Source organism: Nelumbo nucifera, chromosome 8 (assembly GCF_055504915.1).
Source record: "Nelumbo nucifera cultivar China Antique chromosome 8, China Antique-T2T, whole genome shotgun sequence".
In the NCBI taxonomy this organism is placed as follows: Eukaryota; Viridiplantae; Streptophyta; class Magnoliopsida; order Proteales; family Nelumbonaceae; genus Nelumbo; species Nelumbo nucifera.
In genome coordinates, this window is record NC_142656.1 from 7,524,701 (window position 1) to 7,552,580 (window position 27,880).

Here is a 27,880-nt window from a genome sequence, read left to right on the forward strand (position 1 = left end):
GTGATGATCATAGCAAAAAGATTCATTCATAGGATTAAACTATAAAATATTCATTTATCGGAGGTTACAATATTTAAATCACTATCGTTTTAGGCTCTGTTTGGAAGGAGTATAAATGCAAATATGTAGAGTGCAAAACATTGAACTTTGTATTATTTTATATGTATTTACACTGTATATATTTGTATTTGTACTCTATCCTAACTAAGCCTTACTACTTTTAAAGATAAAAAATGTGACAAACAAATTTTCATGCTTAATACTAGGGTGTGGGCATGGATTGGTTCAATTCAGTTCTAAAGCAGAATCTAGAATTGACCCTGTTCTAGTTTTTTGGATTAGAACCAAGGTTCAAAGTATCAATACAGGGTGATATGTCGGTAGGGCATATCGGCTTGTATTGGTACTCTTTTTTTTTTTTAAATTTGGTTAAGAGGGGCTAGTTTAAGGCCGGTCTACCCCCTGAACCACTTGCCGACCCAAAACACCCTTATAGAGGTGTATCGGAAAGTCTCCAATACAATACATATCAATCGATATGGCCAGATACATATTGATACTTTGAACCTTGATTAGAACAACAACAACAACAACAATAATAATAATAATATAGTTCCAAACTTATATTACCATTATTGATTAAATTGAGTATTTTAATCTATAGGTTGTCATAATATATTGATATATAGTTCAAAACTTATAATTGTCATTTAAATATTGTAAATATTACCTTTTATATTACTTAATATATACATTCAAATAATAAATTGAATAAAAATGACCAAACCATTTAAGTGACTCAATGGTCAAATGAGACCATGTTCTTTGTAACTATGAGTGTTTGGGTTCAAATCTTCACATCATTAATGTATTTTGAAATTTATTTTAAGACAACTTTTGCTCCACGGTCAATTCCACCATGGCCAACCAACAAAAGCTTGTTCTTTGGATTAGTTCAAGTATGGGTAAACCCCTAGATCCTAGAACTAGCTTGGGTAGGGGTTAGTTCCAAGAATTTGGAAATAGACCCTACATAGTAACTGATTGGGTAAGGTTAGTTCAAGGCCTCAAAGGTTAGTTCAATTTGGTTTCAAGTAAAACCTACCCATTTGGTCACCCATACCAATTACTTGGAGCTATTCTCAAAACTTCTTAATTTTTTCAATGATTAGAATTGAGATTTATTAAACACACCACCTAATACATTGTATTCCAGTCAAAGATGCCATCACAATACAGAGCTATTTACTTAAGCTTGCTTCTGAACCAAACATAGGCTAGTTCAGTTTTGGTTTGAGTAAGCTTTAATTATCTAATAATCATGGAGTAGGGGGCCCAAAAGTTAATAAACATGGATGGGGAGCTAAAATATAAGTGGGGTATTAATGGGGATTGTGAGGATTTTAAGACATATGAGGGAGGGGGAGCATGACTCCTCTCTAGCACCCCTGACTCCACCCCTATTCACCAAGGTTAGGAAGTCTTACCCAATAAGAAGAAGAAGAAGAAGAGGAAGAAGAAGGAGAAGAAGACCACCCATATTCCAACAAAAAGACGAATAGTAAAGCTCTTCAAATATAACATAGAGCATGGAAGCCCAAATTTCATACCCACAAAAGCTTTGCACATATGGCATTTACTTAGATATTAGGAATATCTCCCATACATATGTGTTTAACTCAGAGGGAGATATTTTTTATGTGAATAAATGCTAGCGCTTTTAGAGTGCACAAAGTTTTTGTGGGCAGGAAGCATGCAGGCTGTAAGTTCTAGTGGATCACCAAAAATGAGTTGTAGAAGAGGAGCAATGCTAGTTTCACATGAATGAAGTCCATGAAAGTTCTTAATAAATCATAAAGTGACTAAAAATGATATTATTATTGTTGTTGTTGTTGGCTTTTTGCTTCATGGAACTACACAAATAGAGGGTAGCCCTATCTCCCATCCCCTTAACCACAAACCAGGTTGCATCAATTAAAAATGGTTTTACCAATTGAACCATCATTAATTGGTAAAAAATGTTCTTAAAGAAAATAAGAGAATGGGATCTGCCACAACAATAAATTTTACCAACATGCCCACACATTGCAAATATGATGGATCCCACCCTCATGGTGAGATGTGTGGACACAAACTATGTTAAAACATGTTGGGACAATTGTTTGTTATGAGCAGATCCGGCAAATAAGACATTGGATTTTACCAATGGATAAGATTCAACATTTGTGATTTCAAAGCCCAAAGATATGAAGTCCCAAATTTTAAGCTTTGTGTGATTTTTGGGGCATAAAATTGTTTTGCTTTTCGCTTATTATATTTTCCAAAACAACTCTTATCAATTCATATTTATTTTCCACAATCAAACCCAAAAATAAGAGCTTACCTACTTGCTCCCTCTAAAAAAAGCTTAATGCTAAAAAAGACAAACTTATTCAAACGGAGTCTAGTTTTTTATTAGGGAAAATTTTCGATCAGTATCATATACTTTGGCTCAAGTTACGATATGATTCCCAAATTTTAAAATGCAACAATACAGTGTCCGAACTTTCGAAATGCAACAATGCCATTAACCAGCCACCATAAAGTGTCATGTAAAAAGACACAAATGCCTTTCAAATGTCATATAATTTTCTTTATCAACCATCCACTAAAATCAGAAGAGATCGTCAAATTTTCATCTCTTTTAATTTTTCCCTCTAAGAGAATAATCAACTGAATAGCAAACTGAACAAGAATAATGATTTGTTGAAAGAGAGGAGGGGGAGTATAGACCGACACCATAGTACTACACCGAGAAAATAACTCCCATTGTCGGAAAAATCAGAGATACAAAGAGAAGAAAAGGATGTAGAGAGAAAGAGAAAGAGAAAAGTTAGGTGAGAAGGAGTGGGTGGTAAGGAGCTCCAGAGTTAAAGTTAATGGGAGTGGAAGAAGAGGCAGGTAATTGCGACGACAACAGCCACTATCATTTTCCTTGGTCTTCACTGCACACCCATCAGCTACCCTGACTTGGTGGCGTTGGTGGTAGGTAGTCTTATTTTTGGTCCTGGTTACCAATTTCCAAAGCTCCGTAGCTTTACCTAAAGCTCACAGGTACTGGAATACTCATTTTACCTTTCTCTATTTCTTAGTCGCTATCCTCCCCTCTCTCTCCATTGTTTCTGATTTTAGGGCCTCTGGGTACAATCTCCGGAGATTCGATTTAACCACTCATTTGGAATTCCTGGTTGCTCCCTGTTGCCTTCTTTGCTCGAGAAAATGTTCCAAATTTTCAAGAAGGGGTTTTAATTGTATTGAATTTTGACTGAAAATGGATGAGGATGCATTTACAAGCATTGGTAACGGTATGTAAGCAGACAACAAGGTGTTGCAGACGTTCTAAAAGAGCTTTGTTCAATTTCAGAACATCCTAGATCATAACAGGTTGCCCATCAATGTGATAAACCAGAACCATGAGTTGAAGAACCTGGACAAGTGATTTTGATTCCAGGAGGGTGGTTGATATCCATGTTGATCTTTACCATATCAGTTGAAGCTTCATCCGATGGGGATTCAGGTGAGACATTGAAATCGGATGGGAAGTTCGCATGTCTCCACTTCGCTAACTCTCTATACTAATTATTTTACACCGTGTGAATGAAGAAATTTTCAATATCAACGCAAGTAGATCGGATTATGTAATTCCTATATCTATAATGGGGATTTACTCGACACAGTTCCCATTAGAATAAAAAAAAAAAACAAGATTTGGAACAATTCCAACCATCCAATGAGTGAGTTTATGACATAGAGTTGGGGCTTTATTTCATCTTCACGAGAAAGAAGATAAGAAATGTGTATTTTATTTTTAAGGATAATTTTGATATTTTAAAAAAATGCATATAAATAGGGCTTATTTGGTGCATCTTTTTTAGAAGATCCTTTTGTAGCTTTGGTAATCAAAAGACGCATTGAGCTTTTAATATAAGATCTAGGCAATTCGAAGACAGTTTGGCAAATACATCTTTCCTTGTATCTGTATGCGTTTTTCTACGTGAGATTAAAACTCAAAAGACTTGAAAAACTTCATTTAGTGGCAGCCCAAAATCTTAGATCTTACTGAAAGAATGGTAAGATCCATCTAATGGATGTCAGAAAGATTGCGGAATGGGTGGGTGAATTTCAAAAATTTTTCCTACCTTCTCTCAACTGGGAATCGTATTCCCTAAATTTAGAATACAATATTCAAAAATTCTACTTGTACCATAATCGAACCAGATCTGAATCAAAAGGGAATGGAGGAATTATACCTGATCTAGAGAAGCAGTATCTCTCAAAGTTGGTGTTCACGCCCAAAGAGGACACCAAGATCCGCTCCTGCTGAAGATGACACAGTTGTATGTGGAACGGAACCAGCAGAGTGCGTCCTACACACTGAATCATTCGCAAGAATCCACTGGAAACTCAGAGCATCAAATCTTTTCAGTCTTTTTCTACAAAACTGATGTCAAGAACCAATTTCTTGATTTCTTTCTTCTTCAAAGATCGAATATTATAAGAATAAATGGTGACGGCTGGAGGAGAACTCCTGAAGTGAATATGGCTGAAATTGCTTCTCTTCTCTCTGGAGTGTGTATGAGATCTAATCTCAATTCGTAGGATAATTTCTTGCACAAAACCCTAGGTTCGAAATCTGATTATGATCTCTTAGGGTTTCTCCTCTTTTCTTCTTGATTAAGAAACTTCCTAATTAAGAGTTATCCCAATCCTAATTAGTATTTGGATAGGGGATGATCTTAATCCTATCTACAAATTAAGTTAGCTTACTCCTGATCTTATCAGAAGGTTACTAAATTTAAATCTGATTTGAATTTGGTCTCCCAGAGTGGATAGGGTTAAAGGCCCAATCCTTTTGCTAATTTTAATCCCAGATCCGCCCCATAGATGGGTGATCATATCAGCCCAGCTCGAAATGGGCTTTTGGCCCATTAAGTGTTTAGTACTTAATTAGTTTTCAATCTGCTGCCCAGTTGGGCTTCTTTGTATGGCGTGGGACCCGAGTATTGATCTACACACCAACCACATGGGTTCGGCCCAGCCTTTATTACAAGGCCCAGTCGAATTCACTAAAAAGCTCAGTGAACCCCTGAGCCCATCGCATGGACCCTATGGGCCCAACATTTACATTAAGTGGTCATTGGACTAAGCCATCTTATAAAAACCCAGGGACTGTGGGCAGGTGCAAGATTAACTCATCAGGTACTATCCTAAATGGCCTTACACTTAACCTCTCAGCCCTTAATAATCAAGCATTGCCGACAGTTTGGTTTCCATTAGAGAGAGTGCATTCCCGATCATTACCTTTGTCCGACAAAGGGGCTGATCCTGTCACTATGACCACCCATTCAGATGAATTCTCAAACTATCCCAACATGCCCAGGTTTTGACCATCGTTAAGGATCTCACTGATTGGCATATCAAAGACAGTCCGGTCCACCTAGTGAAGTGTCATAATCGAGTCTAGGGGTCAGGTGTAACTTTCCAATTTTGCCCATCTGTCTCCAAGGTCCAAAGCAATACTAGAAATCTGGTCCGGTTCAAGGATTCGAGTAATCCCATACTACATGTGCCTTGGGTCTTACCCTGGTGGTCGAGACAGACTATCCCAACACTTGGTGGCACACCAGTATCAACCTTGGCAGGATAAATCTCCCAGACTTATCCAATGGCTGTGAATATTTAAAACTAACATGAGTCTTAATAAGTGTCCAGTTTTAGGGTCTTACACAGAATTATACCAAACAATATGAATCAAACATGTACTTTATTTATTTACACTAAATATCAAAAGTAAATCAAATCGGATTGAAGTTAAGGGCATACAAAACTGTTTAACATTTACGCCAACCAAACAAAAATATACCAAAAATCGATGTATAGACCGCGCAAAAATACACACCAAACGAGGCCACATGACGATCAATTAAAGCATATACTAAATTGTCGTGTTTTGAAATTTCTGATAGTAAATTATCGCGTTTTAAAATTCGTGACCAAATTGTCACTCGAACCAAAATGCAGAGTATTGATCGAAAATTTTCCGTTTTTTTATTACCGCTTACGTCCATCCTGACGTCACGGTAGAATAATAAAGAGAGTACCGGCTACCCGCTACCGCATTTTAGGCTTAAAGACAGCTCTTATCGTCGTGCTACGACTTGCGAGTTACGACCGCTTGGCAATTAGCCAGCTCGTCCAAATCCAAATGTACGTGGCAATCCGCGACGCGACGGACTTCTCGGCCCATCCATCCATACGTACCTTTTTTTTGACGCGATGGATAGTCCACAGTTCCATCCATACGCACTTTCGACAATTTTTTTTTCTTAAAAAAAGAAAATTTTCGATTAATACATGTAATTTGGGTTTAATGTCACTTTAGTCCTTAAACTTATAATTGATACTTGAATTTTTAAAATATATTAATTTAGTATATGTCATTAACTAATTGGTTAATTAATCATTAAGTAATATTTGAAAAGACCAAAATATATTTTGATTGTCATTTAATTTTTTTATATCCATCATTCATATATACATTAAAAATTACTATCTCAAGTATTTGTCTTTTTTATTTAAAAAAATGGAGATTATGTTTTCGTGGACATTTGGGTGATTCCAACTTTATTAAATAAAAGAAATAAAAATTTATAATTATTTATTTTTTTATCAACGTTTGAATAATTATAAAGAGAATTAGATGATATTTAAAGGATTTATATATCTTTTCAAATAATAATTAACGACTGATTAATAATAAATATTAAATTGTCATATTTTAAAAGTTCAACAAGTAAATTATCCACCATTTTAATGTACGGAGACCAAAATGACACTAGACCCAAATTACAGTATACTAATGTAGAATTTTCCCTAAAAAATGCTCTCGAGTCTCAAGGCGAGGTTTCCGCACGAGAAGAGAAAGCCGGCACGATTCTCTTCCTCAGATCTTCTTCTTCAAGTGGCAGGATCCTGAACCCCGATCTTAGGACCTTTTGTTCTCATTTTCTTTTCGTCTGAACACTTTGGATAGAAGAAACAAAGCAAATATCAACATGGGGATCCCGGCAGATTTGAGAGATGCCTGGATAAATAGAAGGAAATCAATTTTGATTGCTTCTCCTGCTGAAGAACAAAAAATACTCCGATCTAAACGTTGTACTGAAGGTCATTCAACCTATTATTTAAACCCAAAATTTCATTTTCTTTCATTTCCGTTTGTATTTTTGATCTTCTACTTTGATTTATATATATTTTTTGGCTTTATACATTGATTAAGATTCGAATGCCTGTAATGAAGCTATAAAATTCATCTTATTTCCTCTCTTAACTTCTTTCATTTGAAATAAATCATTAATTGATTCTTTAGTCGAAAGTTTGGAATGCCTGTAAGGGATACTCTTTCATTATTTCGTATTTATAAAAAAATTCCTTTTTAATCAGAATTATCAATAGATGCTAATCTTGCCCTTTCATTATCAATAGATTCTAATCTCTTAACTTCTTCTTCCATTTTCCACGATATTTTTATAACTTCCTGTTGGTTGTGCTCATCTGAACTACAGAAGGGGTTCGTGCCGGAGCCAAGGCAGCAGCAGTTGCATGTGTCGTCAGTGCGGTGCCAACGGTATTGCTGTCTTCCTTTTTCTTCTTTCATCTTCTATGCTGGAAATGTTCTTGGATTTTTGGTCATAGGTGTTTTTAGCTTAATATTTTATGTTTGGAGATCATGAATCCATCTACATTTATACGAAATGTTATGTGTTGTTCATTCGTGCCAAAGGGGTTGGAACTTTTATTCAATTCTGGTTGCACCTTAACCATGATTCTTCGAGACCAGCCTAAGTAACTAATACATGGATTCCATTTACAATGGCTTCTACATTTTGCTTCACATGAAGCCACCTTTTTCAGCATATATATACTTTAATGTATAAAGGTGGTACATTCAATATTGAAGGATCTAAATTATTGAATAATCTCACTGTTTCACAGTTCACATTGTACATTCTGTAATTCATGGTCCTGTTGATGGAAGCAATGCATTTTTTGTTACTTTAAATGACGTAGAACAATCATAGATGAGTTTTGGATCTGCAAGAAAGGCACAATGCAAAAGAAGAAGGTTAGATCCCAAGTGATCCTTAATCAAATTTTGACAAAGGATTTTGATTTAATGTGGATTCTTTTCATATTTTGTAGTAAACTTCTTGTTCAGGAATTTAAGGATATTATTGAGGTAGAATAAGAATAAGTGGGGCTGAGGCTTATATTTCAAGGAATGCTATTTGAGTTATAAATAATTATTGCTCATATTATGTTATTAAATTTTAGCTCCATTTATCTTATTCTCGAGTTTATTTCTTTTGGTTCAACTATACTATGTTGTTTATAAATTTGTACTCCTGCAAATAAAGCATAGGTTTTGATGGTACGAGGTCCTCTGTAAGGAAAATAATCATGACATGATATACAAGCTTATACAAATGCCATGTTTGTCAGGTTATTAAAGAGTTTGTTCTGTTTATCTTGGGCATGACTAAGTTTGTTTTCTCTTATGGGATCAGGAGTTGCACAAAAGAGCAGACTGAACTTCTCATCTTGTGGTCCTATCATTATACATTTATCATAGCCTCCTCCAAAATAAATAAAGAAATAAAACCAGTTGATTGGAATATCTTGTTTTTGTACTCCTACGATATGTTTTTTTGTGGTGCTCAATGGCCTCTATCTCTATGAGGAAAACAATTGATAAAAGAGATGCTAACTATTGGTCAGTTGACCAAGTCTCCAGATTGTAACCATTTCTGTAATAGCACCCATTATTGTTGTAAAGGCTTATACTAAACCATTTCATGATCCAAGGTTTTTGTCAAAACATAGATTGTGAAGTAACAGTTGCAAATTTACCAGCACCACATGCTCTGATCAGGCAAGTGGAGTTTGGGCTTAATTTTGGAACTCTTGGACCATCTTCATTTTCATATTCAGCTAAACAAACGTGAGCTGATGTTGAGAGGGCTGGGCTTGGCCTATTCTCAACTCTTTTAAGTATTTCTTATGGAGGTACAAATGACCACAGCTCTCATTGTCATGGTGCTATACTAGCTGGTAATGCAAATAACCTTGGTGGTAGATTGGTCCAGATTTATATGCACATGCACCCATTATTTTTTACTGTTTTTGTTATTATGTTCTTAGTGAAATTCAAATTACTTATTTTGAATCTGTCTAATGTTTTACTGGGTAAGTAGAGGATGATATGTGGGAGTTTGCAGCTTCTTGCAATTACTGTTGATCACTGGATAGACGTGGTCAATTAGGGGGAGTTGGGCCATGTCAAGGGACAATAGCCAATGCTCCAATTTGTTAGGAAATCCCTGAAAGATTGTTAAGTAAAGTTGAATTGGAGAAGTGTAGGTGTTAACATCCTAAACACTAGGCAAAGTTAATTAGAGTATCTATTCTTATTTGTTATAGAACAAAGAGATATTGACAAAAAAATACTAAAATCGAATCCTATATAGTATTTCTTCCTTATGGAAGGCAAGATGTCTGGTTTTGATTGGAATTTTTCTTGGGATTTACAATTTCAAGGTCATAAAGCATGGTTCAGAACACAAGAGGCATAGACCTCCTCTGGGGGGAGTAAGACAAGCTAAAATTGGTCCTTTCTTTTTTCCATATGAGGCATTCATGAAGTGTATGCCTCCTGTAAAAAGCATCTGAGAGGCATTAACGCGTCTCGCCTAGAGGCGTGCCTCCATGCATACACCTTCCACACCATTTAAAACATTGGGTATTAGAACCACCTTTTTGGGGTGTTGGTGTGCCACATCATATGATCAAGGCAAGGTTCAAAGTATCAATACATATGCCCCGTATCGGGTGTATCGCATTGTACCTTTTGGGGTCCGAAACACCTGTTTACAGGTTTTTTTTGTGAACCCCTTTTTTATAAAAAATATATATAAATACCAAATTTTGAAAAAAAAAAACTAAATAAACATTAAAAGTGCATGGTTTAATTTACTGATACACCTCTGCCAATACACAGAGGTGTATTGATATTTGAACCTTGGATCAAGGTTCTTGAAGTGGTGGGTGTCCAAGGTGATGGGACTAATTGGCTTGATATCTTTGACGGTTGCATGTCTCTGGGAAATATATTTAAATTGTTTGCTTGGTCAGCACTTCTGTTTCAGGACAAGGGAGGTGGTTGCTGTGGATGTAAACTAAACTTTGTTAGTGGAAACTGATACTCACTCTGTTTGTGTTGTTTTGATGTTGTTGTGTTTTGAGATGGTTGGTCTTTGGATTTATTCTTCTTTGGTCAGCCTCTGGTTTCTCTCATTAGGGTATGTGCGGGTCTTATATTTTGTCAGAGGCTTCTTTTATCCCATTCCTTTTGGCTGCTTGTGGTTGGCTCCTCATGGAATTAGATAATTAGTTATCTGGTTACATATTAAAGATGTTGGGTGCTGGTGTATGTGGGATATATTGGCATTGTTCTAAGTTTTGTGCTCTCTCATGCTTTTATTTTAGAGTAAAAGACTTAAACATGCCCTGAGTTTTTGGAAAATGACTTAAACATACCTTGACTTTTCAGATTGGACTTAAATATACCTTTTTGCCGGTATGTTAAATAGATACAACAAGAAGACTTTTTTCCCTCAATTATTATATGAAATCGAAAGGTGTTCAGCATTTGTCTTTAAGCTCATGAGAGAATGATATGGAAGAAAAAAACTAGGAACTCAGAGGGATAAGATTAAAATTTTCATTTGGTATTACAGTTGGCATTGAAGTACAAAGTGTAAGCAATCCTTCTTTCTAAATTCCAGAGAGAAGTAATTTTGGTGTAATTAACTCCCCCGGAAAAGAAACCCAGTTTTTATTCCTATGGTGGTGGAAGGCTGATGCCTTCTAATCTGAATAGCTCATCTATCAAAATTCTGAAGGCGTCTGAATCATACAAGTATACATCATTGATTTCTCAACCTAATAAGTCAATATGAAACCAAAGATACTGATATCTTGGCAGCATTCCGAGTAACTCCTCAACCTGGAGTTCCACCTGAGGAAGCAGGGGCCGTGGTAGCTGCCGAGGTTTTTTTCTTCAAGTGCGGAAACCCCAGGACCAGAAGTAGTAGGATTCATTCTCATAATATAATAAAAATAAAATATGTCGAATTTTTTTGCGAAAATTACCGAAAAGCCTTCAAATTTCTGCTTCCAAACCAATAAAACAATGGATGGGTGATGGTTGTTTTGCCTTTCAGGCAAAATTTCAAAGTAGCAGCAATTAGAATCAGTGGGTCCGGCATCCATCCTCACAAGAAACAAGGCCTTTTTTTCCATGATGTCAGATCAAAATCTAAACAAAGAATAATTTCATATGGAATATGTTTAGTCGATCGTGATCCATTGCAAGATAGTTCTATTCAATTCAATAGGCACCACCAACAGCATCTGCAAGAATGGTAGCTGTGGAAACATAGTATACCAGCGTTGGGGCATCTTGGCGTTGTCTCCAGTCAATGTATACATGATCCACTTCAATTCAAGAATTAGAAGGACAAAATAGGTTTTTTCAAATTTTAAATGGGTGAGTTGGCGTTAGATACAAATGTAATGCAACTTTTACTGATAGAGGATATATTTAAGTCTATTTGAAAAACATAGGGTATGTTTAAGTCTTTTACCCTTTATTTAACCTGCTACTGGTCTTCGTACAAAGTGAGTCTTTTAGTTTGTTGGGTTGCTGGTAATGTTGATTGTATTTTTGGTTGGCTTGGGGAGTGTGCATATGTTCAAGTCAAGATAGCATATGCACACATTTCTATACATACTCTGAATTTTGTCATTGCTTAAGATGAATATAGTAGCAGACATTTATCACAATCCAATCACAATGGATTGCTGGGTGCATGGTTAAAGATTCTGCAAAGCCACTCAAAGAAAATAGCTTTTGAATCATTTGGTTCTTTTTAGATATGCTAATTACCTTTTTTTTAATGTCTTTAGTAAGGAATTTTCTCATTACAGATTCTCTTACTTCCTCATTTGTATGTTTATAATGTTTTTTTTTCAGTTGGTTGCGGTTCGTGTAATCCCTTGGGCAAAGGCAAACCTCAATTATACTGCTCAAACACTTATTATATCTGCAGGTACTGTCATGGCTCAATTTGTATGTATTGAGTTTACACTTTACACTCAATGTGCTTTCATCATAATACTTATAAAAAAATGTGCTTTCATTACAATTCCAGATGCATGAACGAGACATAACTTGATTGTTGCTTGCTTGTCAGAAGCTAGATTTTTGAGAGGAGTCTGAGTCATGCATAGATGACTAAGAAGTTTACTTTGTTAATTTTGTCTGTTCTATAAATTCAGAAACTAAGATGATTATGTAGGTTGTTCTTGGACAGGAGGTTTAGAGCTAATTGGTCTCTATCCCTTTTGTACTTTGAAACCAATTCATCAGATGACCAGAGGTACAAGTAATTCAAGTTACCATACAATAGAAAGTATCATGTATTCTAGTCATTTTTTTTTCTTTAGATTTACACCAGGTGGGTAGCCTGTTCCCCAACCTGGGTGAAGGCAGGTATTGATCCCAAGTCTCTGTTACAACCAGCTAGAAACCTTACCAATTGAGCCATTTGGCACCTTCATATTCTAGTCGTTTAAATTCCTTGAAAGACTACCTCGTTTTCAAATTCTAGTCCTCTTTATTTCTTTTAACCAACAAAGCATTATTAGTTGAGGCAGTTCACTTATCTAAAGTGTTTAAGCATAAGCCTCTTTATCATGCATTTAGAAACAAAACATATTGTAGACTCCTTTTCTTTTTTCTGTGTGGGGAGTGTGTAGAGCCTTTTTGTGTTTAGTACTTCATTTAAAGAGCTAGAGCCTAGAGGTGACTTTTATTAATCTTTCTTAACCCTAATTGGATTTAAGAGGCTAATTGATTACCGAGTTTGCTTATATTGATACTTTTATCATTACAAGGTGGTAGTTGAGAAGTCCATGTAGAACCTATTTGGATGTGAGACACTTCCATGTAGTGTATTGTTGTCAATACGAGGGATATTTTGTAATTAGAGAGTTTCCAGGTACTTGAGCACCCTTCATTATCCTATGTGTAGGGACCAAATACTCTTGAGAGGATGCATGTTGGATCCCGGCTGATTATGCAGAAGCTTCTTGTGGAGACCCAAATATGTAATTTGCATGTATTCATTATCTTTCTTTGTCATTTTGATTATCATGCCATGATTATAAACTAGGAAGTGCTTTTCTGGAAGTCACTTTCTTGGTGTTATATTATATGTGGTTTAGGAAGAAATTGTCACCTGATGCTCGTGTGTGTGTGGCATTAGTTTTTAGCACTCAAAAGTTTTTGTTTGTTTTCTTTATTATTATTATTATTATCATCATCATCATCATCATCACTATCATTCAAAACTTGGAGGTACACTAGACCAACCTAAGTACCCAACCTGGATAGGGGCCAATCTCCCACCCTTCAAAACTAAATGTCCTTTGACTTTAGAAAGAAAAGGTATTAATTGAAAATGGTAAGCTGAACTTACCCTGGTGCTTTCTCTGTTGATGATTTTTTTTGGTCTTTTTAGATCAGTAAAGTACACATCATGGCTTGCAAGTAATATACTCAAAATAACTTCTTACTTCTGTTGCAATTTTTCTTTGTTCATATTTGTTATGGCAAGATGCTGTTGATGCAAAATTCCCTGTTTATGAATGCACACTTTTTTAATTACATTAAATTATAGCAGTCAGCCTACATGTTGGACTTGTTTGGAGGTAATGTTAATAATTGTTTGTATTCGTTCTTGGATACCTTGGCATCTTTGTCTCTCGCCCTTTTTGTCTGAATAAAGTTTACCATCAACCATTGGGATTTGGGAGTTCAAAACTGTCCCCCCTCCTTGTCTGAACAAAGTTTGTAGTATTAACCATTGATGGTCAAAAACCTCATTTTCAATATGAATACCTAACTCTTTGGCTATTTGTAAACAGCTTCAATTGCTGCCTACTTCATTACTGCTGATAAAACCATTTTGGAGTGTGCAAGGAGAAATAGCATTGCAGAGTTGGAGAAAACAGCTTAACAGGTTGGAATGGATGTAACAATGTTCCTGGATCACAATGAACAGATCTTACTAATGTTTTCTTTTGGTTCTGAATATGGAAAATGCTTATCTAAGTCATCCGTTCTACTCCTATCTTAATGTATTTATTTTCAGTTTTCTCTGTATAATAAACAGGAATTGTTGTTGTGCTTTACTTTTTTTTTTAACATCACTTCTCTGGTTCAGACTCTCTCTCTCTCTCTCTCTCTCTCATACACATACATGTTTGGCTAAGCTTGCAAGTCTGCAGCCTTTGAGAGTCGTAGCATCTCCATTGGGGTTTGGCCTTGTTTCCTTTGGTCCACCTATTGAAAGCGTAAGAGGTTACCGATAATATATATTGCTAAAACTGGGTTTTTGACCTCTGACCTGTCTCATTGGAGGTCACTCAGGATATAGATGTGGCGCCTACAGAAAATTGGACAAGGGCTCAAGGCCAAGGGAAGCTGAATTCGGAGGGTCGGTTTAGTTTACAGTCAGAATTGGAATGGCCTATTCCCTCCGTTTATTTGTTGAATTGGAATTAGATTTCATAAGGTATGCATATTCCTAAGAATGATTGGTATTGGGTAAAGAAAAATAAGGTTTGGGGAGGCCGGAATGGGCTATTCCCTCAAATGCGAAAATGTTACTCTGCTGGAAATGGGAATGGGAAATCCTATTCCGCCCAGTCAAACAGTTTGGCTTATTCTTATTCTGATTCAGATTCCGATTCCAAACACCTGTTCCCGTGAAGTAAATAGATCTTAAGGTCTCGTTCGCCTTTTGGTAAGTTATTTACCCGGGTAAACGTAGTTATCTGTGTAAGTTATTTTTGGGAAATATTTACCCGGGTAAGTGCATTTACCCATGTTCTTTTATTTTTCATGTAAATAAGACAGTGGCCATTTTAGTCATAAAAATCCATTATTAAAAAGGACATTTTTGTTCCATTTAAGTGTTGACAATTTTTCTCTTAGGTGGGAAAGTTATTTACCCACCTAGTAGATGGGTATACCTGGGTAAGCAATGTCTAGGAAAATAAACTTTCCCTTGTCCTTACATAAATCTGAAAAAATAACAATGAGATTTTTTCCATTGACCAACTTTTCTCCTCTCAAAATCCAAAAAACGAAACGCCTAAATATTAATTATGATCAAGTGAATGTATAAGACTGACAAGATTATGAAAACAGAGCCTTCGGCCAGTGTGAGACTGTGAGCGCATGTGATAGTGTGATTGTCTCAGCTCTTAAACATGGCATAATATATTTTATATTTCCTTGCAGTATGATTAATTAGGAAAATGTTAAAGGCTAGCGTTCTGTTCACAATCACATGGTTTGAGAGCTCCAGACCAATAACCCATTGTTTACTAGAATTCCTCTTATTTTGTATAAGAAGAGCTGTTGATAATTTTTGTTTTTGAGTTTGAGTGCATTCTAGGGGAATAGGGGTACATATTCCGTTGGGTCATAATGAGGGCAAGGTTCGTTGTATCGGTGGTTTTTTTTATGTTTTACTTGGTTGATTTTTTTTTTTGAAATCAGTTCAGAGGGGATGGTTTAAGGTCTGGATACCCTTTGAATTAGTGGTTGACCCGATACAATCCCTTTAGGGGCATATCAGGAAGCCATCGACATGATACGTATCGGCCGATATATATCGATACTTTGAACCTTTTCAAAATATTGATACACCCGATACGTCGGTAGGGGTGTATCGGGCAAATCGATACTACATTTTTATACTTTTTTTTTGCAACCAGTTCAAGGGGGGCGGTTTAGGTCTCCTCCACTCTCTGAACCGGTCAAACCCTCGATACACCCATTGTAGGGGAGTATCAAAGGGGTCCCAGAATGATATGTATCAGTTGATACGTGTCGATACTTTGAACCTTAACCTTGTATTAGGGTGTTTGGAACTGTGGGTGTTTATTAAATAAATGCTGCCACATAGGTGCCACTTCAGCATTTCCCCCATTATGTGAATTTGTATGCATAGGGATTTGCAAAAGTCAAGGTTCAAAGTATCGACACGTATCAGCTCGTATCAGCTGATACGTATCATTTCGGGACCCCTTCGATACACCCCTATAGTTGGTGTATTAGGGGTTTGACCAGTTTAGGGGGTGGAGGAGCCCTAAACCGGTTTCAGGAAAAAAAAAGTAAAAAAAAACATAGTATTGATTCACCCCTACCGATATATCGAGCATATCAATATTTTGAACATTGGCAAAAGTAGATTTCAGTTTATATGCACGCCTATCATTGGGGGAAGTTTCATTTTAACGCTTCTCCCAACATGTAGACGTTTATTCACTGTTTTGCTGATGTGGTGCTTAATGTCTCCTAAGTGTCAACAAACGGGTTAATTATTGCATTTTTTTTACTTTACAAACAAATCAAGTACAAAACATTTAATCAATAAACATCCACAATTTCAAACACATACAATATAATTATGGAATCGCTCTGCATTAAAACTTGCAAATCGAGACATAGAGAGAGTTCAGGTACAAACAGAGAAGTGAGAACCACCCAGCCTCCCTTGGCTACAAATACATTCGCCTGAGTAGTCGGCAGTTTGGTGGGAAGGCATCCTCTATCTCTATATACGATTATGATTTCTTAGCAATTAGCATAGCCATGGAAATTGAGTTGTCGCCAAGTTTGGAAGTAGCACAAACTGAACCTAATCAAATTTTCTGTTGCTTGAGCCTTGAATGACTGTTGACAGTATAATTGTGATTTTTGAGAGATACCCCATCGGGGTTTGCATCTTATCGACAATACCCCATTGAAATTCATGGCCAAGTCGGGTTCGTATTTTTCAATCCCAACCATAACGCGGTAATTGCCTAACCTACTCAACCCATTTGACCTTTTTTTTTTCATGTTCTAACTCGGCCCAAGTTGAAGTTGTATCCCTAGTCTAGTGAAAAATTGAAAATTGATTACTCCTCATGGATTCATACAAAATACAAACTCAGCTCTGGGCGGGTGGTTTAGGAATCTGGATGGTTGGGTTGGCCAGCTCAACAGTCGAAGTTTCACTGCTGACGTGGCTATATTGAATGACTAATTGCTTTGTTTTTCGGTGAATGAGTAATTTATACCTAAAGTAATTAAACTTTTTTATGGGCAAATAAGTAATTAACGAGGTTGTGACTTGTTTAACCAAAAAAAAGGGTTATGAGTTGTGAGGTCCTCTGTCTGTCCTCACCGTCACCGCCAAAGTGTAAAGATTGTTAAATCAGAAAAAGAAAAAAAGCAAGAGTAACGGTCTCGTAAATTAAACCAGAAAAAAAAAAGGATAAAGAAATTGGAAGACAGAAATGTTTCCGCGGTCTGTCTACATTTGAATTCTAGTGCTTTCACGAGTCATCATCACTCATCAGTCATCTCTCTGGGACTCTTTGCCTCTGCGTGTATTTGTGTGTGCTTACCTGCCACAGGAGTTGAAGCCCTAGTGGAGAAATCATAATCCCTAGGGAAGCCTACTCTAGAGATCATGAAGGGCACCAAGCCACTGAAGCAGCTCAAGCTCTCGGTTCCTGCTGAAAAAACTCCTATCACCGACTTCCTGTAAGTAACTGTGTTCATTCCTCTCACTTTACTTTACGTCTTTCTTGTAACCCTCCGTCCTGTCTCTTGCTCTGCTTCAATCACATTGCGTGCTTATTTGATCAAACTGAACAGATCGGTTGTTCTTCATTATTCTTGAAGAGCTTGATCAAGAATCTATAAAGGATGCCTTTCAGTGCTCGTTCGAGAATTTCCTTGCTTTTATTTTGAATTTATGATAATTAAAGTCATTACTTTTTTAGGACTGCAAGCGGCACGTTTCAGGACGGCGATCTGCTTTTGAATCAGAAAGGTCTGCGGCTGATCTCCGAAGAAAAGGAAACTCGTGTAAGTTTATTCTGATTCGTATTCCATACATCATATGATTGTTTTTACTTGTTGCCATTTGCATTTACAGGTGACCATCTATTGATTTTACTACTTCTTGAAAAGATGAAATATGTATTATGGAATCTTTGTCATTTATTCCATTTCTTCATACCGTTTCATCTCTATTAATGCATGCAATTCAATTTTGTCTAGTTAAGATTGACGAAATTTGGAGAAGATCTGCAAATATTAGAAGTGTTTAGTGGAAGTGAAATAACTTTGTCGGTAGTATTTTTCATGGTGAATTTGAAAAAATAAAAAATAGATCGCGTCTGCCAATATCTGTATCATGTGCCTTGCAAGTGGTGGAAACAGTAATGTGATATTCGGATCAGATAATCAAATCAGTGAACCAGTGAGGTTTCAATGCCCCAGTTTTTTCACAAATTTCACAGGTTGAATGATTGAATGTCCAGTTAACCCTGTAAAACTGTAATCCAGTAAGCTTTTAAATTTTATGTCTGGTTCAGTTCTAACTTCTAATAACATTTTTTAGTCAGCTTAAATTTATATTGGAACTACCCTATGTTCCAACCAAACTTGTTAATACCTCTCATATCCTTTTGAAATTAATGATTATTTAATTTGATTTTTCTTTGTTCAACATTGCTTGTGTGTTTTCCTTTTTAATCCCCCTGTTTATGTACCAACCTGTCTTGCACTTGCTGGCCTTTCTAGTATATTTGAAATTGACGAAACTGTCTTTATGTACAGATATCAATGTTCTTGTCAGTTGTTCTTTTTTCCCTTTCTGTCTCTCTTTATTATTTTTTTTTTGGTAAACATGTGGTTGTCAAGTTAATATGATATCATTGAAATTCTTTAACTTTAAATCTGAACCTTCTCCAATAGTCACTTGCCATTGGAATAAGTAACTTGCAAACAAAGAAGGTGACTTGGGCATTTGGCATGACATAGAAAATATTATTCTGTCATTTTCTTTATAGTTCTTTATGTTTATCTTATTTTCTCATGAGATGTTTCGTTACTTTCTTGTTGACAGTCCTCTGATGCCAAAGAACTTGATTTCCAAATCTCATTGGAAGACCTTGAGACTATCAAAGTCATAGGAAAAGGAAGTGGTGGTGTTGTTCAACTTGTTCGCCATAAATGGGTTGGAAGATTATTTGCCTTAAAGGTCATTATATTGGAATCTCTAACTTTCTTTTCCAATTGCTATTTGATTTTGTGAACTGATTTTGAGGGATTTATCATTTTTATCACTTAAACTTTTACTAAATTTTGTATCATGTGGGCTTTGGAATAAATGAGAAGATATGATTTATGAAGTAGACCTTTTAGTTAAACGCTTGTATTTGTTAGAAGATGCACACACAATCAGCTGTGGGTTGACAAATCTTAAACGTGAAACATCATGGTTTCATTCTTTTTGTCTTTGTTCTTTGTTTTATTTTATTTTATTTTATTCACTATTGTGGGGGCCTTCCATGCACTCAGCACCATTTTGGCCAAAAAGTAAATTAAGGATACATATTAATGGATTAAACATTTCTTTGTCTCTGTTCTCATTGTGGTTATGCTGGAGAAAGATCAATGTAAATGAATAAGATATTTTAGTGGAATAATTAATGTTCTAAGATATTTTTGGGTCTCTTTTTGGGATTAGGGTTGGGGGTGGGGAATTCCCTGCAGAACACCCACAAATGACTCTTAGGATTAAATTGCCATAGTAAGGATATGGTATTAATCAATATATGGATTTCCCTTTTGAGTTGTTGTTCTTCACTTCTTATTTTGTTAATTACATTGACCTTATAAATCTCTCTAAGTGAATCAGTTTAGTCAAGAACTCAAGATAGATGGACAATTAGTTGGTGCCTGGGTGATGACCATTCAACCAAAACCAGAGTGCTAATTTAAAGATAATGATGCACACACACACACACACACACACAATTAAAGGCCAGGAGTATGCCATAAAGCATATGATATAGATACAAAATATTACTAAAATAAAAACATCTTTTGATGTTTTGAAAATTTGAAAGCCTAAGACTCCTAATTCTTTGACTAGTTTGATGAGTATCTGACACTTTGAGTAAATTAGGGGGAAGGGGAACCTTTTTTTTCTATTTGTTTTTTTAATACCTTCTTATTGCTAATAATTTCCCCACCCTTTTGATATGCTCAACTATGTAGAAGAGCTCTGCTGAATCTATTCTCCAGTAAAGGGGCATCTTTCAAATTAATAGGTCAATGTTTTTTGCAGGTCATCCAGATGAATATTCAAGAGGATGCCCGCAAACAAATTGTACAGGAGCTGAAAATAAACCAGGCATTGCAGTGCCCACATATAGTAGTTTGCCACCATTCTTTCTACCACAACGGGGTTATTTCACTTGTCTTAGAATACATGGACCGTGGATCACTAGCAGATGTTATTAAGCAAGTGAAAACGATTCTTGAGCCATATCTTGCAGTCGTTTGTAAGCAGGTCATTGTATTATTAAAGGATTTGCACATTTTATCATGAGACTGGATTTTCTGCAACAATGAGTGGTCTAATGTCTTTTATTTTCATATTTCAGGTTCTTCAAGGCCTTGTATATTTGCACAATGAGAGGCATGTAATTCATAGGGACATAAAGCCATCCAACTTGTTGGTAAACCACAAAGGGGAAGTGAAGATAACAGATTTTGGGGTGAGTGTCATGCTTGCAAGCTCCATTGGTCAGCGGGATACATTTGTTGGAACCTACAACTATATGTCGGTAAGTTTAACTGTTATTCTGCAGTTTTCACACTTACTCTTTGGAGTAACTGGCTTAACTTCTGTTATCTATATTTTTTTTGTCCTGTCATCATTGAACAATTAGGCAAGACAAATTCCATGTGATTTTGCATAAGTTGAAGTATTAAGACTAAAGCATTTCTATTGTCCTTCAGCCTGAACGTATAACTGGAAGTACTTATGACTATAGTAGCGATATTTGGAGTTTGGGCATGGTTGTACTTGAGTGTGCGATAGGACGCTTTCCTTACAAACAATCTGAAGAACAGCAGGGTTGGCCAAACTTTTACGAGCTTCTGGAGACTATCGTTGTAAAATCACCACCTTCAGCTCCACCAGATCAATTTTCCCCAGAGTTCTGTTCATTTATATCAGCCTGGTATGGATCCTTTGTCTTATGTAGCAACTAGAATGGTTCGCCTCATAGATATTTGGATTATTTTATCTTGTCCATCTCTGGAGTTTTAAAGTCAACTTTTTTTGTGCCCGCATGTTTAAGGTGGTCATTTATGTTGCTACTTTATGTTCGTTAGCATATATCTGTCTGTTTCTATCAAATCCTGCCTCAGTTGCTTTTGTTTACTGTCAAGTTACATTATCATTGTATTATCCCAGTATCAATAATTTTTATCAGTAATTAGTGTAAATCCTTTGTTCGTGGCATGAAAAATCAAAGCAGAGAATACGACAACTTTCCTGCTCAGAAATGAAAGAGGAAGACCGTATGACAAAAAAGGAGGAACATGTGAAACTAAAGAAGCCAACCTTCAGTCCCTGCAACCTTTAGTCCTTCTAGACCAAGAGAGAAGCCAATATGCAGGCCCTGAAGAAGTGATATGATCTTGGCCTTTATGGCAGTAGCCTCCCCGGAAGGATCCAAATAAGCAGCAATCGCTTCCCCTGAATGGCTCCTAAAAGCACCTTCAATAAATCCTGTGTTTCCAGTGGAGAATTCATTAATAAATTGAGTCTACCCTTTTGGGGGCTGTTCTAGTTGCTATCCTCTCAAGATGAAATTTACTCCTCTGAACTCCTATCACAATACTAGAATGTAGATAGTTTAATGTTTAAATATAGGCTATTATATCTCCCCCTTTACCCTGAGAGCATGTTTAAATATAGGCTATCATCATCATCATCATCCATGCCTTATCCCAACTATATGGGGTTGGCTACATGAATCTTGTTTTGCCAATCCGTTCTATAGCCATATCCACCGTTAAATTATTAGTGCTTAGATCATTTCTTACTACTACTACCCATGTCCTTTTTGCAACACCATAATTCCGCTGCATGAAAGCCCCCTCCCAAATGGGTATTAACATTTCTGCAACTGATCTACTTAGAAACAAACGAAGCATTGAAGCAATGAGATTTTAAGTTTGTTTCATGCCAGACTTTTATGGCATTATCATGGATGTTGACAATCTCCATTGAGATACTGCTCTCCATTATGGTTCTTTGATAAAGCCATTATCTAATGTTGGTCCCTGCTATCTGGGGTCCTGGGAGGGTGGAGAGGATACATACCTGGCCTTTGGCATTTTTTTAGCATAAAGGGGCTGCTCTTAGATTCAAACCCATTTTCTCATGCTTGTCAGCCTGAGATTTACAATGGCCCTTAGATTATCCTATGATGGGATTGTGTTTTGGTTGACTAATTTGAGTTGTTGAATGTATTTGCAGCATACAAAAGGACCCTAGAGACAGAATGTCATCGTTGGATCTTCTGGTTAGTGTTTATTTGTTTGGCATTCTTAACGTTTTAAATTCTGCTCAACTGCTGAATTTGCTTGTGCTTACAGAATCATCCGTTCATCAAAAAGTTTGAGAATAAAGATATACATCTCGCCATTCTAGTGGATAGCTTGGAAGTGCCAGTAAATTTCCCTAGGTAGTTCATGGTCTCGTAATGAACAATTTTGATAGACATTGTAGAAAAGCTCATTTTGTTGTAGCAAAATTTTCATTTTAATACATAGATAAATGTGAGATGTTAAGAGTGCTGACTTGAGCATACATGTAGTAGATATTTCAATGCATTGGATCAGAAAACATGCAACCGAAAAACAGTTCATGTCTGAAGTAGCTTTGAAGCAGCATTAACCCAATACAAGCAATTACGCTGTTATTGGATGTTTCTTCATTATGACAATTGCAATCGTGGAGGCCCTGTTCAGTAGGGTTTAAGGCTTTAAGCCATTAAAGGGAGCTTCAAGACAGCCATATAAGCGGTTGAAAATAATTATCAAATCTCAATACCAAATTCCAGTATTGTAAGTCTTGCCAAGCCGGAGAATCATATGCATCAACCTTCACATTTTCAGTAGTCCCTTTTGCTATTTGTTACTTCATCCATGAGACCATGACTAATGACCGTGAGTGTTGCCTCATCGAAGGACTTGTATTTGTATGATTTATCCATTCTAAAAATTCGTGATGGTTCATTGGTTCTACACTTCACCGTGTACTACTCTCAGAAGAGAATTTCAAATTTCAAATCTGACGGCGCTCAGCTAAGCACTATCTAGCGGATCTCGCATCATCTGTCCCTAGGGACAGACCCGGCCAATCTAATTGGAACACGTCGCCATTACCGCCCGAATTTGAAACTGGCAGAAGAAAAACCCTCTAACGGCAAGATGGATGCCAAAAGTTATGAAAAACAATTATGTGAAGTCAAATATCATCTCCACTGTGATCTGCTCTCTTTCCCTCCCTCCTATTCTCTTCCCCTCCCTCCCCACCACCCCATCACCCTCACCGACATCAATACTTCAATAGCATGAGAAACCCCTTCACCACCGCCATCTTGCCATAAAAACCCCGCAACCATCTGCCGTCTTGCCATTGAAACTTGTCAACTGAGTTGGGCCCCAGAGTAAAAGACGACCCTATAACCCGAGCTCCACCGCCGCTATTGAAACTTGTCAACTGAGCTGGTCTCGGAGTAAAAGATGACCCTGCAAATCGAGCTCCATTGCTGCTTCCTTCTTGCCGTTGAAACTTGTAAATTGAGCGGAGTCCCAGAGTAAAAGACGACCTTGCAAACCAAGCTCCATTGTCATTGCCGTCTTGCCATTGAAACTTGTCAACTGAGCTAGGTCCCGGAGTAAAAGACGACCCTACAACCCGAGCTCTATTGTCGTTGCCATCTTGCCGTTGAAACCCTGCAACTAAGCTGCATGCCGTAGTTAAAGACGACCCTACAACCGGGCTCCATCACCGCTGCCATCTTGTCGTTGAGCTGCAAGCCTGCAACTGAGCCTATTCCCATAGTGAAACACGACCCTGAAGCTAGTGGAAGTGTTATATTTTGACTTATATTATCTGATGATGCGCAATCTGGCCGGTCTTATCTGTCAACGACCTTGCCTCTGAACTGAGTAGCAGGGAACCTGAAACGGAGAAGATGAGGAAGCTCCGGGGGGAACCCGATGTAAAGGCTCCGAAGCTCCGGTTAGAATCCTTCAAAAGCAAGATAAAACCAGATAGCGCAAAGTTTGCATACCATGTTCTTGGGGGGTAGAGAGCCATTTATAACTACCTCGCGCACTCACTCCTAGGCTTCTGTCAGGTCGGGTATGATTACTTCCGTGCTTCTGCCAGTTCGGGTGTCATCACCTCTGCTGGGGCAAAACCGCCACTGCTCTTTTTGTCGGAGCCGTCTCTATAACTGGAGATGGCGGTGGCAGGTGGCCGTTGAGGTGCGGCTGTCAAGCGTCAGATCCCAAGTCAGTCAGGTGCGCCGCCCCTGGATACGGACTCCTTCGGTGTCAGGTACGGTGTGGTTTGTCTAGTTCGGTGTTCCGGAGGCGAAGTGCTGGAGCGGTGTGCGAGGCGAAGTCTTGAGTTCGGATAGGGGAGTGTCCCGAATTGCCATGAGGCGGGCCAGTACGGGTCACTGCTTTGTGTGGCTCGGGGCCAAAGGGAGAGTTCGGGCTCCTCGTAGGGAGTTCGAGCTCTTAGTAGGGAGTTCGAGCTCTTAGTAGGGAGGTCGTGCTCCTCGTAGGGAGTTCGGGCTCCTCGAAGGGAGTTCGGTCTCCTCGAGGGGAGTTCGGTCTGCTGGTTTCTTCCCTTTGGTGTTTGCACCCTGGGTACGCTGCTTTAAGTGCCGAGCTACTTGTTTTTTGCCATGTGGCGTGATTGCGAGGTCGGGCTAAATCTTCCTTCATCAATTGCCCCCCACTCCTCGCGCTAAGGGTCTTGCCTTGGCGCGGGGAGTTCGCAAGGTGTCAGGTAGATTTGCTCTGTACTTTGAATCTTGGTTCTGACGGCGCGAGGTGCGTTGTCAGGGTTCCCTGGGTTTCTTCGAGCGTCCAAAAGGCGGGAAGCGTGCCGGCCTGCCTAAACGCTGATAGATGTGGCGGCGTGCGCTTTATTTCGAAATTTCAAAAAAGCGCGCCACTTGGGAGGCACGATAGTAGGCGTCTTTTCAAATTTGAAAAATCGTGCCGCTGCCGCTTTTATTGAGGAGATGTGCGCTAGCGTTCCGTCAGTTTCGAAAAGACGTGCACCGGCGCTCTGTCAGTTTCAGAAAGACGTGCGCCAATCACGTCTCGGTCTCAGGGGATGTGCGGTCAGTGCGGCTGTGGGCCGTCGGATTGGCTTTGATCTAAGCCGTCGCTTTTCGGTCACTGTGAATATAAATAGCGGGGGGGGGGGGACCCCAGTCGCTTTCACTTCTGTATTTCTCTCGAGCTCGCGTCCGAGTTTCAGCTCGCATCCAGTTCGCGTCCAGGTTTTTTCAGTTCGTGTTCAAGGTCTTCTGCTCATCCGAGCTCCTGTGGTCTACAACCTTTTTCCGGGTGAGTACTTTCTTGGATCCCATCTCACTCCCCGATGTCTAGCTTGGATAGCTCGGATAGTCCTTCCAGCGGGTCTGATGTAGGTTCTACGAACCGAGTTGCATCCCCTGATAGCCCTAGCGAGCCAGAGGTAGAGCTCGAGGAAGAGTTCGAACTCGTAGGCCGAGGCGCTTCGGGTAGTTTGGCGTCCACCTCTCGTCGGGGTCGGATGTTAGACAAGTTTGGTCCTTCGACCATGACGCCCGAGGGGCTCCAATCCCTCATTACCTACTATAACTTGTCCGGGGAGTACGCTTATTTCATACCTTCGAGTAGCTTTCCTTGGGAACACGGTCCTGATGAGATTGTGATATTCCGGGAGCAGCTCGCCGCGGGGCTGAGATTGCCTTTCCATCCCCTCCTTGTCGAAGTCTTGAACCACTTCGGCATGACGGTCGGCCAGCTTCACCCGAACTACATTCGAAATTTGGTGGGAACAATCTCCTTATTTTGCGAAGAGAGCTTTCCTTTGGACTTGGAGATTTTTTCTTCAAACTTGATGCTTAAGAAGCAAGCGGGTCCCCTCCCCGGGCATAGGCGGGCATACTACCTGTCTCCTCGCCCGGGCTTTAAGCTTTTATATGAATTCCCCAACAAGGTCCCAGCATGGAAGCGAGACTATTTTGGGGTGCGAAGTGTGCTGGGGTGGCCGTTTCAGATCGGGTGGGGGATGCCCGCTCCTGACTCCGGGATCACGCTTGACAAAGAGACGGCGAAGGGCCTCCGGCAATGGGCGCGGCTTGGGCTGAAGTGTCAACAGTATCTGACGGAGGCCAAGCTCATTGCAGCCGGCCTGAGCTCGGGTAGGTTCTTCACTTAGAGATTCTGTCTTGCTGTCTTTCTTGCTTTTTACTGATGGCGAACTTCTTTTCGCAGGTGTGATGGATTCTCGAGGGACCCGAGGTGGGCACTTGTTTCAAGGCATGAAGAGGAGAAAGCGGGTTGCCAAGCGAACTCGCGCCGAGATGCCCCGGGATGCAGGGCCCGAGGTCCTGGACTATCCGCCAGAAGATCTGCCCAGGGAGCCCGAGATGGTTCCTCTAATGCAGGAGCCGGCAGGGGGCCCTTATGCTGAGACTACTTACACAGGGGCTCCTACATACTCCGGTGCTCCTGCTTACTCTGGGTCTGCTCATACGCGAGCTGGGCCCTCGGGCTCGGGGACCCCAGGGGATTTTAGGAGCGTGCTGTCGTCGACCCATGCTCTTCAAAAGAGTAAGGAGGCTATTTTCCCCGAGGAGGTCGCGGCGTGGACTGATCTCCCTCTACATCAAGTGGCCTGTCGTGTCGTTACCCATGCCATGGTGGTAAGTGTTCTCCCTTTTTTAGAGCTCTTTGGCTTTTGTTTTGTTGGTTCTTTTGATCACTCGGTTCCTTTTGGTAGGTGAATTCTTCTATACACGCCTTGGCGGCTCAGGTGGAGAGGAGCTCGAGGCAGGCGCGAGCTGCCGAGGAGGCTGCTCGTGCTTCACGGATCAGGCAGGCGACGTCTCAAAGAGATGCCGAGGCCATGGGAGTGGTGGTGAAGCACATGGCGGACTTGAGGCTAGATCTGCAGCATCAGGTCGATTACCTTCAGGAGGACATCAGGGAGAGGACGCAGATCTTTTCTTAGGGTATCGAAGATGCGAAGAAGAAGGTTGTCGATGAGTACATTGCTTCACCGGGCTTTGATGATCTGATGGTGGATTCATACAGGAGGGGTTTTAAACTAAGCCGGTGGATGATCCGGAATACGTACCCCGAGCTCGATATTAGCGCCATATCCACTTCGCGCATAACTCAGGAGATGGCCAACGCTGCTGACGGTGAGCCAGACTCCGAGGGCGAGGCGGGGCCTTCGGGTATTGTTGAAGTGCCTTCTGATAATGAAGAAATAGCTCTGGGCTTGTAATTTTTTTTTTAAATGTACTACCTTACTTTTGAAATGGAATGACTTTTGGTTAAGTGTTGGTTGTTCTTTCTCCCGAACTGAGCATATTTGCCGAACTAATCATATGTCCGATCTGTTTCCTGTCCGGGCTACCGCACTCGCGCGACCTGTTTTGGTGGTGATTTTATCCACTTTGATTGGCGGTCTATAGGTAGTATCGCCTTTGGTTGACGATGTTCCATGCTCGGGGTACTTGCTTACCCTCTATGGTT

The 27,880-nt window shown here is 39.0% G+C and overlaps 3 protein-coding genes across 4 annotated transcripts; all 3 read left to right on the plus strand.

Annotated features, from left to right (window-relative positions):
* Positions 1–6,927: 6,927 nt before the first annotated feature.
* LOC104592033 (early nodulin-93-like) lies at positions 6,928–14,391 on the plus strand. The gene is made up of 4 exons (XM_010251172.3): positions 6,928–7,206; positions 7,605–7,666; positions 12,134–12,209; positions 14,089–14,391. The coding sequence occupies exons 1-4, from the start codon at positions 7,095–7,097 to the stop codon at positions 14,178–14,180; spliced, it is 342 nt and encodes a 113-aa protein (XP_010249474.1). The 5' UTR covers positions 6,928–7,094; the 3' UTR covers positions 14,181–14,391.
* A 3,164-nt stretch (positions 14,392–17,555) lies between these two features.
* Positions 17,556–22,888, plus strand: MKK6 (MAP kinase kinase 6). 2 transcript variants are annotated; one of them, XR_016079729.1, is made up of 8 exons: positions 17,556–17,767; positions 18,010–18,094; positions 19,140–19,274; positions 20,367–20,591; positions 20,686–20,868; positions 21,044–21,267; positions 21,568–22,620; positions 22,694–22,888. XR_016079729.1 is itself a non-coding variant. In XM_010251173.3 (8 exons), exons 1-8 carry the CDS (start codon positions 17,694–17,696, stop codon positions 22,784–22,786), a joined length of 1,065 nt encoding a protein of 354 aa, XP_010249475.1. In that variant the 5' UTR covers positions 17,556–17,693; the 3' UTR covers positions 22,787–22,888. The 2 variants fall into 2 exon arrangements, 1 of the variants encoding a protein (XP_010249475.1); XM_010251173.3 differs by having other exon boundaries at positions 22,575–22,620.
* Positions 22,889–23,641: 753 nt separating this feature from the next.
* LOC148789594 (uncharacterized) lies at positions 23,642–27,660 on the plus strand. The gene is made up of 2 exons (XM_088893882.1): positions 23,642–26,538; positions 26,612–27,660. Exons 1-2 carry the CDS (start codon positions 25,731–25,733, stop codon positions 27,121–27,123), a joined length of 1,320 nt encoding a protein of 439 aa, XP_088750008.1. The 5' UTR covers positions 23,642–25,730; the 3' UTR covers positions 27,124–27,660.
* The last annotated feature ends 220 nt before the right edge of the window (positions 27,661–27,880 follow it).

What these genes read in the sequence shown, in the direction of transcription:
- LOC104592033 (XM_010251172.3), top strand. Translation starts at nt 7,095, where the DNA reads ATGGGGATCCCGGCAGATTTGAGAGATGCCTGGATAAATAGAAGGAAA. An exon ending in ATCTAAACGTTGTACTGAAG is followed by an intron (nt 7,207 to 7,604) that starts GTCATTCAACCT and finishes TCTGAACTACAG; the next exon opens with AAGGGGTTCGTGCCGGAGCC. An exon ending in TCGTCAGTGCGGTGCCAACG is followed by an intron (nt 7,667 to 12,133) that starts GTATTGCTGTCT and finishes TTTTTTTTTCAG; the next exon opens with TTGGTTGCGGTTCGTGTAAT.
- MKK6 (XM_010251173.3), top strand. Translation starts at nt 17,694, where the DNA reads ATGAAGGGCACCAAGCCACTGAAGCAGCTCAAGCTCTCGGTTCCTGCT. An exon ending in CCGAAGAAAAGGAAACTCGT is followed by an intron (nt 18,095 to 19,139) that starts GTAAGTTTATTC and finishes TCTTGTTGACAG; the next exon opens with TCCTCTGATGCCAAAGAACT. An exon ending in TGTCATCGTTGGATCTTCTG is followed by an intron (nt 22,621 to 22,693) that starts GTTAGTGTTTAT and finishes TTGTGCTTACAG; the next exon opens with AATCATCCGTTCATCAAAAA.
- LOC148789594 (XM_088893882.1), top strand. Translation starts at nt 25,731, where the DNA reads ATGTCTAGCTTGGATAGCTCGGATAGTCCTTCCAGCGGGTCTGATGTA. An exon ending in TGCAGCCGGCCTGAGCTCGG is followed by an intron (nt 26,539 to 26,611) that starts GTAGGTTCTTCA and finishes TTCTTTTCGCAG; the next exon opens with GTGTGATGGATTCTCGAGGG.